The 14,062-nt window shown below is 37.2% G+C and overlaps 1 protein-coding gene across 2 annotated transcripts in view; it reads right to left on the reverse strand.

Moving 5' to 3' along the window:
* nrg2a (neuregulin 2a) overlaps nucleotides 1–14,062 on the reverse strand; it is a 140,105-nt gene that overhangs the window by 14,569 nt on the left and 111,474 nt on the right. For both annotated transcript variants that reach the window (XM_041801391.1, XM_041801390.1), the window contains exons 5-6: nucleotides 8,295–8,353; nucleotides 1,512–1,535 (exon numbers count right to left, since the gene is read on the reverse strand). In XM_041801391.1, coding sequence (XP_041657325.1) covers nucleotides 1,512–1,535; nucleotides 8,295–8,353 — 83 coding nt within the window. The remainder of the gene's footprint in view (nucleotides 1–1,511; nucleotides 1,536–8,294; nucleotides 8,354–14,062) is intronic.

Consider the following 14,062-nt stretch of genomic DNA (forward strand, 5'->3'; position numbering starts at 1 on the left):
ATCTCATAACCTAGGAAATGGCTTAAACCTATATGTTTGGTGGAGCTATACCATAGAGTAGGAAAGTCATAAATTATTAGCTAATGTAACATTAGCGAGGATATGACTGAATACTAGTATTAGCAGTTTTCTGACCTTAGCTGATGTATTATGTCGAATAATATGTCGTCATACCTAGCACTCTAGTATTTCCTTTATGATTATTTTAGTCACAAATATTTCAGCAAATAATGAAATGACACCAAATCTCACTTATTCTAGCAGTATAACTCTAAAGTATCTGAGCTTCCCAACCTACGTATTACTGAGATAAAGGACAATGACTTCTGTGTGAATTTTCATTTACAATCTATTAAGTCTTCATCCATACTCAGGCATTTAGTAAGCAAAATTATAGACTTTTCATTTGACAGTTATCAAATAGACATGTAACTTTTAATGAAATGTAACAACATGAATCTAATGCATTTTATTTTTCCAGAGAAGAGCTTTGTGTGAGGTTGAGGAGGACTCTTTGTGTCCCTGATAAAATATGAAGGAGCAAAGAGGTAGTGTGCTCCTTGATAAATAATGTAATAAAAATAAATTGAATTTGTAGAACTCCTTCCATGCGAGGTTTCCTCCTTTCATTCACCAGCAGCCATTTTATGCCAGCATGCCAATTTGTGTCATGTTTCTGACGCCATAAATAAATCATATTCTTAAATGATATTAGTGTTGGTATAACAACACAGAGTCTGCATGGTCCAGTACATACATTTTGTAATTACATGATGCCTGGTTTTACTCTTCACTTCCAACCACTGGAGCTCTTTTCTGGAAAAGGTGGCAGAAAACAAGAACTAACAATGCAGGAGGATGGAAATAGCAGCAGATAGATGAAAAACATGACTGTAGGTTCTATATTTAGCATGGCATGCTCACATCACAGCATCTACTCCTCGAAAGATAATTCAAACCAGTTACACAGATATTATGCTTCAAACTTCAAAGTTACATTTTAGATTCACTAAAGACAGGGTGATGCAAGAATCATGGACAAGATCACACATAAATAAAAACAAAAGAGATGGCATATCAAAGGGAAAGACAGGCTCTAAAGGCATGAGACTAAAAGGATTTAGGAAAGAAAGAGATGAAGATTGAAGAAAAACATCTGGTAGCTTCAAACATGATACATCATGCTTGTTACTGATGGAACAACAAACCAAAAATCAGTCCAAGAAAATAAAAGAAAAATACTCTAATGTGAGTAAGATAGAAAATCTCTGTTAATGGTTCTACTTTACAATTAATGTGCAGGTGATGACATCCAGGTTAATGTTGTTTGATGGAGGTTTGGTTGCAATTGATCAGAGGTTTGTCATTACAATGAATAATGGTAGGATTGATCCAGCGATTGATTGGTTAATCAAGGGACGATATGATTTAAAGACGGTAGCAAGTCAAAATGAAGGACATCTATTTAGAAGCTTTGCTAGGACTGAGAGTCAAAATGGATTGTTCCATACCCATAAATTCAATCCCAAGATGCTCTGCCATGGCAGAGTGTTGACAGGTGGAAAGAAAACAAAAAAGAGACCAGGTTTAGATAAGAGAGTGGCACCTTCTTACATTCAGTGGAGCAAACAAAAGCAGGCTTTACAGTAATAAGATGACAAACATGTCAGTAATTGTCAGACTGACGTGGACAGAAACATCAAACACAAGACACACAAGCACACACATGCACGCAAAACCTACTACAAATCACGCTACATGAGCACATGAAAACATGGCTGCAATTTTTGTCTGTTTTTATATGACTGATGCTAAATCATTCTTGGGTTTCTAACTTCTGTATGTCCCAGCACAGTCTGATGCTATGTCATTTTTTGATAGGTGTTCCAGCTTCTCAAAGTGCTGTCATTACATAACCATTCTAAATCTCCTAATGGGAAGAGGACATATCAAGCGCAAAGGCTCTCATTACCGCTGCATGGGGAAAATATGCGTCATCTGCAGAGATTACCTTTGGTTTGAGTTTTTCTGCTTTCTAAAAATTGCTACACTGTCGGTTCCCAAACACACCCATCACATGAACAGGCACGTTAGAAGGAGTGCGTCTGTACAGTATCGGAGAAATTCCACCGAATAAGAAGAATTATAGTAGGCCTTTACGTTATGTGGCAGAGGGAGGCTGTAGGGAGGCTGCACCAACCAGCTGAGTCCATATCTCTGGCAGCTCACTTGCTTTACTTGGGTTGAAGAACGTCCCAGCTGTTCTTATGACAACATGTGATTTTAAAGCCAAGCCCTTATGGCTGAGGAGCAGAAGCCATCCTCCTTCTCCTCTGTGTCTCCTGGGGATGGGAGGCGCCCCACTAGGAGGCGGGTTTTTATGGATGTGTGCGTGCCTGCTCCTTGAGAGAAAATTTGATTTATTCTCCTTAATTGTGAGTGGAAAATCTGGAATATGTGAGAGGCTGCTACAGCTCACTTTGTATTTTCTACATCGATCATATTTGAATGTGGCTTTCATGAACCTGATTTTTAACGTGGACCTGCACTTTTGAACCACACAGAGGTTAACAGCTAATGTAGAAAAAAAGACGTAGGCTACACTTGAAATGAGTAAAGACTTTTTTTTTTTTTTAATACTTTTTTGATAAGTGTGAATGTTATCAGGTTTAAATACATAACACTATTGGTTCAATCAAATGTTTTCATTTTCATTTAAACCCTTATCCTTTTACACTTAAATTGATGGGTCTGGAGTTCAAATCAAGCTGTAATGCTGGATGACTGTGTTCTGAGAAGAAGTAGCATATAAACGCAGTAGAAATGTGATTAAATGTTGTCATTTAACTACTTCTTCATCTATCTTACACTTTATATATATGAGAAATTAAAAGAGACATCTGACTATATTTGCTGTAAAAACAACATGTATCATAAGCCATTTAGGTATGAAAGCTATCATATAATCCTTAACATTAGCAACTAGAAAAGCACTCAGAGAGCGCAGACCTCCGCCATTAGCCCCATCTCCCAATAGTACAGAATCCTTTTAAAAATTCCTGGATCCAGTTGACGATCTGTATCACTCCACAAATTTAATCAGTTCGTCCTTATGCCATTTTTGACATTTCCTGAAAATTTAATCCAAATCCGTCCATAACTTTTTGAGTTATGGTGCTAACAAACTAACAAACCCTGCCAATCACATAACCTCCTTGGCGGAGGTAATCAACCAAAATCCTAGCTAACACCACAGTTGGCACTTAAATTTGCAAGATTACATTACTGTCAAGCATCAAAAATTACATTAATTCAGAGATGTACACTTCACTCAGTAAACAAATATTGGAACTGTATCTTAAAGTACAAATTCGACCTGTCTTAGCTAGCAAAACAAACAAACAAAAAACATTAATATAAGATAGAAAAAAGAAAAAAAACTCTCAGGTAACAGAAATATAACATTTGTTGGCAGGGAACTTTTCATTTCTCTGCTTCAAAATTGACATCTCTTTTTTGGCTAGCAAACATAACATAACAATTAGCTAGAAAATTACAGATAGCTTACATTACAACATAACCGTTAGCAGGAGATTTAGATTTCTCTCAGCTAGCGAACATAAAAATATGGTTAGCTATAAGTTTTCATCTCTTCTCGCTAGAAATATTACAACATTATGGTAAGCTAGAAATTAAGATGGCTGTCAGCTAGCAAACATTATAACTTCTTGATTTGCGAGGAATTTAGATCAGTTAGCAAACATCAAATTATGGTTAGCTAAATCTTTACATCTCTTTCAGCTAGCAGCATTACAGCATTATTGTTAGCTGGAAATTTAGATAGCTCTAAGCCAGCAAACATTGAAATATTATGGTTAGCTAGAACTTCACATCTAGCAAAAGTTACAACATTATGGTTTGCTAGAAAATTTGATATCTCTCAGCTAGCAAACACTGTAACTTCAAGGGTAGCAAGGGATTTAGATCAGCTAGCTAAAATAGAAATTAGTTGGCTGGAAATTAAAATAGCCCTCAGCTAGCAAACATTATAACATTATTGTTAGCAAGAACTTAACAGCTAGCAAAAAGTATAGCATTCCTGTTTGCTAGAAATTTAGATATCTCTCAGCTAGCAAACATATTAACTTCATGATTTGAAATGAATTTTGATCAGCTGGCAAACATAACAGTATAGTTAGCTATGAAATGTACATCTATTTTAGCTAGCCAACCTCACATTATGGTGAGCCATATTTTCATAATTCATTCATCTAGCAAACATAACATTATGGTTAGCTTTAAGTGCCCACTTCTTTCAGCTAGCAAACATTATAACGTCATGGTTGGCCAGATCTTTAAAGCTAGCAAAAACAACATTGCAATTAGCTAGAAATTTCAAGCTAGCTTACATTATATTATTATGGATAGCTATAAATTCACACCTCTTTCAGATAACAAACATAACAGGCTAACTATTGTTAGGAACAAATTTACACTTTCAACGTTGTAAAATTACAAGTAGGAAATGTACCTCTCTAACAAACATTGTTAGCTTTAAATGTACACCCTTTTGGCTAGCAAACATTGTGTTAAGCTTGAAACGTACCCCATTAAATAAAACACATAAGTAAGAAAGTCCTTGAAAGCGTATGCTAAATAATAGCTACTAAATTTGCTACTTTATTTAATATAATTTAAATTAAAGTATGACTGTATTTTCTCTGTATCTTTAGTCTTTTTACTTGGTTATCAGCCTTTAAACATATGAAATTATTTTACAATGAAAATTACTTATCAGATTGTTTCATTTCTGAAATATGCAAACTGAGACAGAGAGTTTGAGTTTGCCACTTTGAGCATAAAAATGGCATCTGTGTAGTTTTGACAAATTGAATTGAATGTATACACATGTAAATTTTACATAATTTAAGCCTGGTCTGTGTTAACGCGAATGGATGAGGACTGGAAATTACTGCCACCCTTAAAGCAGCCACACAGCTGCTCTCATGTTAAACAGAAAGCAAAAAAAAAGTGAGTGCTGGAAAATAAGCTCCCACATAACTTTGTCTTCTCTGCCAAAAAGAGCAAGTAATTTCAGTGTAGTGGATTATGATTTAATGTGAAATAAAATCACTTGTCCTTAAGAAGGGGATTTTTGCATTGTACTCTGAGCCAACATACAACAAACAGTATGTGGAGGCTCTACAAATCAGACCACAGGGACTCTGAAGGCAGCACCAGGCAACTGAGAAGGCAGATGAGATTGGTAATTTTGTAGTTGTGATGTTACATAGAATTGAAACCACATGGGCTTGCAAAGACATGATACAGGAGATGTTTGTTTTAATCTGACATGAATTAAAGGGTTTAAAACCAATGCTATATTATTTTATACACACTATCTTTCACCCTCTTTATGTTTATATCAGAGCCAAGTCCTCTATGAAATCTAGTGTTTATATTTCATTAATGAAGCATCACTTACTACTTTCAATATCATGTCAACACTAGAAATCAACCACCAGGTAAGACTGAGGTATGAAATAAAGACAGGTGCAGATGATAATCTGCAGACGCAAGTTTTAAAGCACGTGCGTCTTTTCAAATACATAGAAAACCTAAAGGGCAAGATCTATCAAGCTGTAGTTCTCCCCACACGTTCATGTAATCTTGCTGTAATTCTGCAGGTGATGAATGTGTTTTCTGATGTTGTGTGGTGCAGGGCAGACATCTCTTACCCCGGGCTAGCAAAGTTGTTTGACACGACACTCGGGTAAAGAGCATGAACTCCATGCTGAGGACATCTGCTGTGAGAGCACCATTTTGTTGCAACTTCTGAAGCTGTTTGTTCGCAACAAATTGCAGTGCATTGGATTTAACAATGTTTGGTGTTTACTTGAGTGCTGGCTGTGATTAAGGTATTTTGAAAGTGAAAAAAGTGGTGCCTCTCTTTCAACAACTTGCCATTTGTTCAGCCTGTAGCTACATGTTTACTCTACATAAAGAAAGCACACTAACATCCTAAGTATTTCCCGTCTATGATTCAACCTTTGGCAAATCCCCATTACCTGTAAAAATACAATCACATTATTCAATAAGTACATTAAAGCTAACAGGAATGTTGTCAAGTCAGCTCATGTATGACCTACAGTATATAATACTCATATAATAAAATAGGCCACAACTCATACTTAACATCTTAATATGGAAGATTTACAGGCCATATATCATGAATATGAAATACATTCTAAAGGGCTAATACCAACATCATGACAGAACTCTGACTTTCACAGATCAGTGCACCACTGTAGCTCATTTGTCTTGCATATTAAGTTGCTACAATTTTTTCAGGCTAATCATTTCTGTCAGTCAGCTCTGATAGGATAATATATATTTTGTTTAATGCTCCTGTGAGGAGCTTTCATTTGCTTAAATCAATTTTGCTGATCTCAATGTTAACAACAGTAAATGTTATCTCTTAGATATTTAAGCATCTTCCAGTGAAAAATCTCATCCTGCTTTCTTTTAACAGCCAATCATGTAACACATACTGAATCTTTGTAGGAAAAACATGTTAATCACCTCATCAGACACTGACTCGGTGGTAGAAGTTACTTCTCATTGAAAATCTCTGTGGTGGGATACATAGAGGTCAAAATCGCTAATCAAAGTCAAGGTTTTGATTTGCTCTCATGTCCTGGAGGGTCTGGTTGATCATTTTTGTACAGCCTAACTAGATTGGAGTGAGCTTTAACCCAAATGCAGTAGCAAGAAAAGGTATGTGAACCCTTTGAAATTATCTAGTTTCTGTATTAATTGGTCGTCAAATGTGATCTGAGCTGCATCTAAGCCATACGTATAGACAAACACAGTGTGCTTACCTTAATACCACACACATAATTATGATATTTGAAGTCTTCATTGAAAGCAGCCATTAAACATTCACAGGATTCACCTAAGGGTTCACTTAGTTTTTCAAGCAGCACTATGAATGTCAACTGGCTGTGATCAATAAAGACTTTAAACATTATAATTGTTTGTGTGGTATTAGGTTAAACACATTGTGTCTGTCTATACTTGTGACATTGATGCAGATCAGATCACATTTGATGACCAATTCATGCAGAAAAGTAGAGCATTTCAAAGGGGTCACATACTTTTTCTTGCCACTGTAGGTGTCTTTCCCCTGGCTCTGCTTTTCCCCTCTTTTCTCAGTTTTTTAGTTTCCCTTCAACATAATTTTGGCATCAGGATTAGTTGTTATTTCTTAAGCTTAACTACCTAGCCTTCCAGTGGGCTGAACTTGAGACTGACTGTGGAAGATAATAAAACTACAAACTGATTATCTAATATAGGACAGTTAGAGAGTATAATCCTATGATAAGTATAATTTAACCAGAAGACATAGAACATTAGGTGCTTTTAGGAATTTCTCCTTCAGCCTTGGAGAGAGACTGGCAGGTTAATGCCGATCCAGAGGAGCACAAATTTAGTTCATTGGAATAGTCGAGAAAACTGAGATTCATTTTCAGTTTCACTGTCCAGTGCATGAGAACTTATGGTATTGTTATTGAAACTGTCTGGAGCTAGCATGTACAAGGCCTGGGTCTGTTAAAGGTGGAAGGGTGTGGTGGCCACTGAGGGCCATGTGGTATGGTATAAGACTTATCAGTAAAGCGTGAGGATGAACGTTTGGGTGCGGTGGGTGGGGTTCTCTCTGAGGGCTTATCCTTTTCATTAGGGCACTAGTATCTTGTGCTGTATTGACATCTCCATGTTTGTCTCATCAAGTTATTCTTGCTGCCATTTTCCAGTGTTTGCTCATCTGTGGACTGATGTTACATCTTTGCATCATATCAATATAACAAAGAGTTTAATCTAGGTCTGCTTTTGTTGTGACCTGGAGCTATACGGAATAAAAGTGACTAATCTGTTCATTCATTTTTAATATTAGACTGTGTTGTTACATGCAGCCGACTTTTTGGAGCTCCACATCCACACAGCATCTAAACTCAGCCGCCTACTTGTTGCTACCACATTTACTATCAGCTCTTATTCTGAGAGTGCACGTGCAACACAGTGCGAGTTAAAAGGGCACACAACATCACATGCAGACCAAACACAATACCAGACTCTCCGCTAAAACTATGCCAGCCTGTGAATGAGTCATCTAAGGAGGCACAGACACAACTGTTAGGTAATAACAGGACACTAATGCAATCTCTCTCCACACCAGCATGCACGCGTGACACAAAGACAGTCTGACAGAGTGACAGAAGAGGAAATTGACATACGGTAGAAACTGGCCATAACGTAGGTTTGACAGCGATCACCAGTAAAGTCATTTGGACACCTGATGGAAAGAAACAAAACCACAAGAAGAGAGGAGAAGGGAGGAGAAGGAGGGTAGTGGAGGAGTGAGGAAGAGAAAGAGAGAGAGGGCAAAGGTGGAGTGAAAAGGAGAGTTCGCACAGAAGAAAAGGGGGAGGGAGGGAGGGAGGAGAGAGGGAGAGAGACACAGAATTAGAACAACAGCATAACCACAGACAGCTGAAGCAGAGTGTTCCCATGGATGACACCACCGTGTGCAGGGTGTAGTGCACAGCTCATTGCGTGTTGACCTGAAGAGAAGAAAGAAGAAGAGGACAAGGGGAGGAGGAGGAGGAAGAGGAGGAAGGGCAGCAGGAGTCCACAGAGGTAATCCAGGTACAACTGTGTCCCTGTGCTCTGCTGCTCAAATCAAGCGGACATACTTTTGAAAGGATTGGGCATGTACGACCGCTGCGGCTCGGTTTGTAAGCATCGTGGGCCAAAGTATCCATCCGGACATCTGGGAAGGAGCAGACGTGTGTTATGAAAAGGAGAAATACAGAACATGGGGTGTACTGTAAATGAGTCACAATTAAACTTCAGAGTGGATACACTGTTTAAAAAAAACACAGAAAACATACTCCAGCAACAGGAAGTCTAATACGTTAACTTACACATCAGCGACATTCCATAGCCTGTATATTAAGATGGACAGAGCAACAGCTATCTGAAATTGAAGCCAAAATATTCAGAGCTCCCCTTACTGATCAGATGCAGTGCAGATCATAGCTCCACCTCCTTGATCCTAACAGATTTGTATATGTTGCAGGAGTATTTTGGATTCATTTTAATACGACAGGTTCTTCTAGTGATTCTGATGACACACGAATGTATGTTGGGGATCAGGAAGTGGGGGACAGCCATAAGGAATGAATTGGAGCGGAAGAAATTTAGTACTTAACAGCTTTAAATGGACCTATACACTGCAAATTTCTTTATACATTGAGTACCATCCCAACACTTAACAAAGAAGGGATTTGTTTCACTGTCTAACGTATTTACCTGGTTTGGAGGTGATCAACATCACAATTTACTAAGTCCTGCAGACCTCCTAGTGTCCGGTATGTCTAGCCAGATAAAATAAGATGTGCTGTCCATAAACGAGGTCACACTAAGAAACAGCTCTTTTATGTGAGTCACTGCAGCTAGCTCCTGTTTGAGTGCCAGTTTCCTTTCCTCCATCCTTTATCATTATCTAATTCACATTTAAAAAGTCAAACTGTTAAAAAAGAAGAACTGTCTTGGAGCCAAACAACCAGCTCTACTGCTGAGCCAAATGATCTGGATCTCTAAAAAGAGACAGATTTCCTTTCATAACAAGTGAGGCAGGATGGAAATCAGCCGATGAAATTTGGGCAATATCAGCTTAATTTGCTAAACCATGATAAAACTGGACTGAACCAAACCAGACCTCCTTATGGAAATGGACCACACATAATCTTTGTGTGACACCGCTCATCCAGACTTCAAACGGAGACTTTGCCTTTCTATATATGGATGCCTGCCCTACCCACTGAGCTAAAGCACCCGGATGGAGGCTTTCTATTTTCTGCCTGCTGTCACTTCATCTTGAGATTTTCTTTTAAATTCCTGAATATTTTCAGGACACAAAAGTAGCTTAAGTACAGGCATTAAGAATGATTTTATTTTCGCACTTTGAATGCTTGGCATAGTTGTACACCGCTTAAAACATGGCCTTTTTGGTGCGTTTCTCTATGCAGAAATCACCTCTTATACCCCCAAGTGGAGTTCTCATCCATTGTGTGAGATCATCTGAAAAGAGCCTGCAGTAGGAAATGGGAAAATGCTGTCCACATCAATACAGAGTCAATGGTGTGAACTGTGGACCAGATATGATAACACATAATCAGATACATTAGAAATAGTATAAATAATATACCTCTGCTAAACCTTGATAATACCATACTGAATGATGAAAAAATGGTCCATTTAAAAATACCTAACTTAGATAGGAGTGTTATGAATCAAAGTGGGGACACTTTTTATTACCATAAGGTGAGTTTTCATTAAAACAGTAAAATATATACTGTATAAAAACAGACTGAAAAAGAAAATAAAAAATATTCAATTTGATCACACATCAATTTCAAAAATTCAATTTTTTGTTCCAATCTGTCTTCTTAACTTGATTAAATAATTGAAAAAAGTTAACTGCATATTTATTAATTTTAAGAGGATTTCTTTCTCCATTTTTGCAGTGTAGACTTCAGAGGCTCCAGCAGCAAAGGTCAGCTCTCTATTTGACCTCAGTCTGTATTTTGCAGGAGCAGAGAAGCTTTGTAGGTGATCAATAAATCAATCCTGGCCAGCCTGTGCAGCTAAGCAGAAAATGGGGTAATGTGGTTTCCTCTCTTGGTGTCTGTTGGGAGCACAGTAGCTGTGTCCATAACCTGAAAATGTGACAGCTTTACAACTGTTACCATAAGACAGCATGGTAAGGTAGTCAGGAATCCTTAACTTCAGCCTCACAGGTTGAATTTCCTTTTATAATTGGAGGTTTTGTCCATGACTGGACGTCTCTGTTTACCGTGCTTCCTGACTTGAAGAAAAACATTTTTGACAGACTACTGTATCACTACCATCCTGTGTGCTGGCCTCAGCCATATTTCCTCATTATAATCACATTAGGAGGAGCAGTTGGTCTTTTAGGGGCACCAGCATTCCTCTCGCAGTCACAACTAGACCACCAATCCAACAGAGGTCATCGGTCGTAATTTACTGGTTTCACACAACGCCTCCCAGGAGCACCATAACATTCAGCATTAAATTACTCATCCTGAGTGATGGTGCTTAACTGGGGGAGAACCACCTAGACCAAGGAGACTTTGCTGACAGATGAAAGAAATAAACTGTCACTGCATAATTTAAAAATCAGATGAGCGTGCAAAATATCCAGGGTGGTGCAGCTGCTAACTCCATTAGCACTCTTTTATCTTTGCTTTAAAACAGGAGGAATAAATCACTGTCAACACGCATTAAAATATGATCAAAACTCAACACGGCATTTTGGATGGAAAACAATAAAAGTTTTACAATATGTTGCGAGACATGAAACTATATATTCTGTATTTGGTACACTTACATAAGCTGTTCCTTCCATTAAGAGATTTGTTGGAGGTCCCCAGAACATAATGCTGCTTTTATTTTGTTCGACACAAGAGATAATTCTCTTTCAATGAATACATTTGCTGCTTTTTGACATGACCACAGGTTCAGGAATTCAAAATAATCTTTATGATAAAATTTCATTTACTAGATAATTTCAAAGGGTTCACATTTCATTTTCTCATACCTTAGAGAAGCTAAGCTCCCATGGACCCACTTAGAAAATTTTATATCAATTTAAATTGTTTTCATTGACAAAATAGGCCTATACACACTTATATAAACTATCCATTATTACAATGGTTTATAAGGGCCACTATGGAAAAAAATATAAGTAAATTTGATTTGTTAATTTTCAAGAAAAAAAAAGTAAATTCTCTGGTTTAAAAAGTCACACATTTATATGAGAAAAAAATATTTTTTTGTACTTTAAAAGTCCTAAATGTATGTAAAAAAAAAAAAAAAAAAAAAAACTTGTCAAAATCCAACTGTTTTCAGTTTCGTTTCATGTACATTTTTTTACTTTACACACTTGTAAATTTACAATTTTAAAAACGTAAAAATTTTAAGAATTTGTAAAATCAAAATTAATTACTTTTTTAAACTTGGGAATTTTGAGTTTTCCCCCTAAATTTCCAACTTAAAAAAACTCTCTAATCTGTAGTTTTTCTTGTACATGTATGACTCTGTAATAAAAAAAAATACGTTTTTTTTTTCACCCCAAAAATTGACTTCTTTGCACAAAAATTAATCTAAATTTTTAGGTGGGCCCTAATATGCCAATGTAAGTCATGTTTCTAATCATAATTTTAGAATAATATATATACATTTGACAGAGTCCTGCACACCCCCTGAGATCTTCGGTACCCCCCTGTGGTGCCCGAACCCCAGCTTGGGAACCAATGGTCAAGAGCACTTTTATCAAAATAACTGGATAAACAGTGTTTATGTTTTACTCTATAGTTTCTTTTAGTGATTTTAAATTCACAGGACATTTAATGTCAATTAACTCCCTAGCTTTTTTTTAATGCAAGTTTCCAGTGTTTTACAAGTTTGCAACCGTTTTCCCCTGACTGAATCTTTTTGCCACTTGCAGCACATTAGTTATCACTGGCTACATAACAACAATCAGAATTTGTGATTAACTTCTTTACGTTTTGGCTCAAAAATCTTTAAATTGCCACATTCTTACTCATTTTTGGTAATTATTGTATTCATAGGAAGTTATTAGAGAAAATCTGTCTACTATAGATTTACCTTCTTTGTGTCATTTTTGAACCTCGGCTCTCCCCTAAACAAAGTTGAGGGCTTAAAGTGAAGGAGCGGGGCATTAAAGTAGGGCTCGCTGTCTGCAGGACTTGTTTAGCCGGTGAGTAATGTCCACTGAAGCCTGGCCTATATTGAATGAGATGGCTGAGGGGCAACAAATCCCTGCAGGCCTTCACTGCATTATCCAACTTTTCTGGCCCCGTGCCCCGGCCGTGAGTGAATTAGCTGCAGCAATTGAGTTATTGCTGCCTCCAATTTGTACACAGCGTATTGAACGGCTGTTGCAGCCGTGTCCTCACTGCTTGGAGAGCATTCTTCCTTCAGCCAACTGGGCACAAACGCCTTGCTAATGTTTCAGCTCTACATCAAGCTGGCTGGAGAATTATTCTACAATGACATATGGCGGAGCAGAACACGTAACCTGAGATGTGGCGACCATGACAGGAGAGCCCTGTGGATGTTTTGAGTTGTAAGTTTTGGGTATTATTGTGGTTTTTAGTGGAGCTATACTGAATAAAACATCAGTAGGGCTGCATTAAACATTTTTCTGATTGATTTTTAGAATTATTTTCTATGTCTTTTGGTTAATTAATCGCCTATCAGAGTTTTTAAAGACAACTGTTGAAATATGAGAAATTGTCTTGTAATTAATAACCCAAATTAAAGATATCTGTTTACTATATTGATATCTTTTCCTTTTGAGTATAAAATGATAAAGTAGCTTGTTTTGTTTTGGTGCATGTTTAAAGAACCCAAAGACTTGGACTTTGATTTTAAAGAGCAGTTGCTTGGTCTAACATTTTAAAATATATCCTGTTAAAAATAATAAAAACTTGAGAAGCTAAAACTGTGACTTCCTGACATTTTGCCATGATAACAATTCATCTATGTGCTAGTTTATCAAAACAGATTTTGACTGGTTTCCCAATAGTATATTTTACATCTGATTCTTCTGTCTTTGCCATAAAAACATATCTAAAAACAGAAAAACAAGAAGGAAAACTGTTTATTTGACATGATAACTCCTCCCTGAACATCATGCCAAATCGAGTTCCTTGACCTTCAGTCTTATACAAACTAAAATGTAAAAGTCAAAGCCAAAAAAAGAGGTTGTTTCTGTGATAATGTCAACCTGTTTTCTCCCTGAAAAGCACAGATCTATGGCTCCTCCGGTACACTTTACACTCGGGTCTTGATCCCCTCTGCCAAATGTAAGCAATGATTCTATTTACCTCACTGGGGGCCTCAGAGAGGCATAAATATTTGCTCACCACTAAACCAGTGACTCATGACATTT

This window comes from Cheilinus undulatus, linkage group 12 (genome assembly GCF_018320785.1).
Source record: "Cheilinus undulatus linkage group 12, ASM1832078v1, whole genome shotgun sequence".
NCBI classification, from domain to species: Eukaryota; Metazoa; Chordata; class Actinopteri; order Labriformes; family Labridae; genus Cheilinus; species Cheilinus undulatus.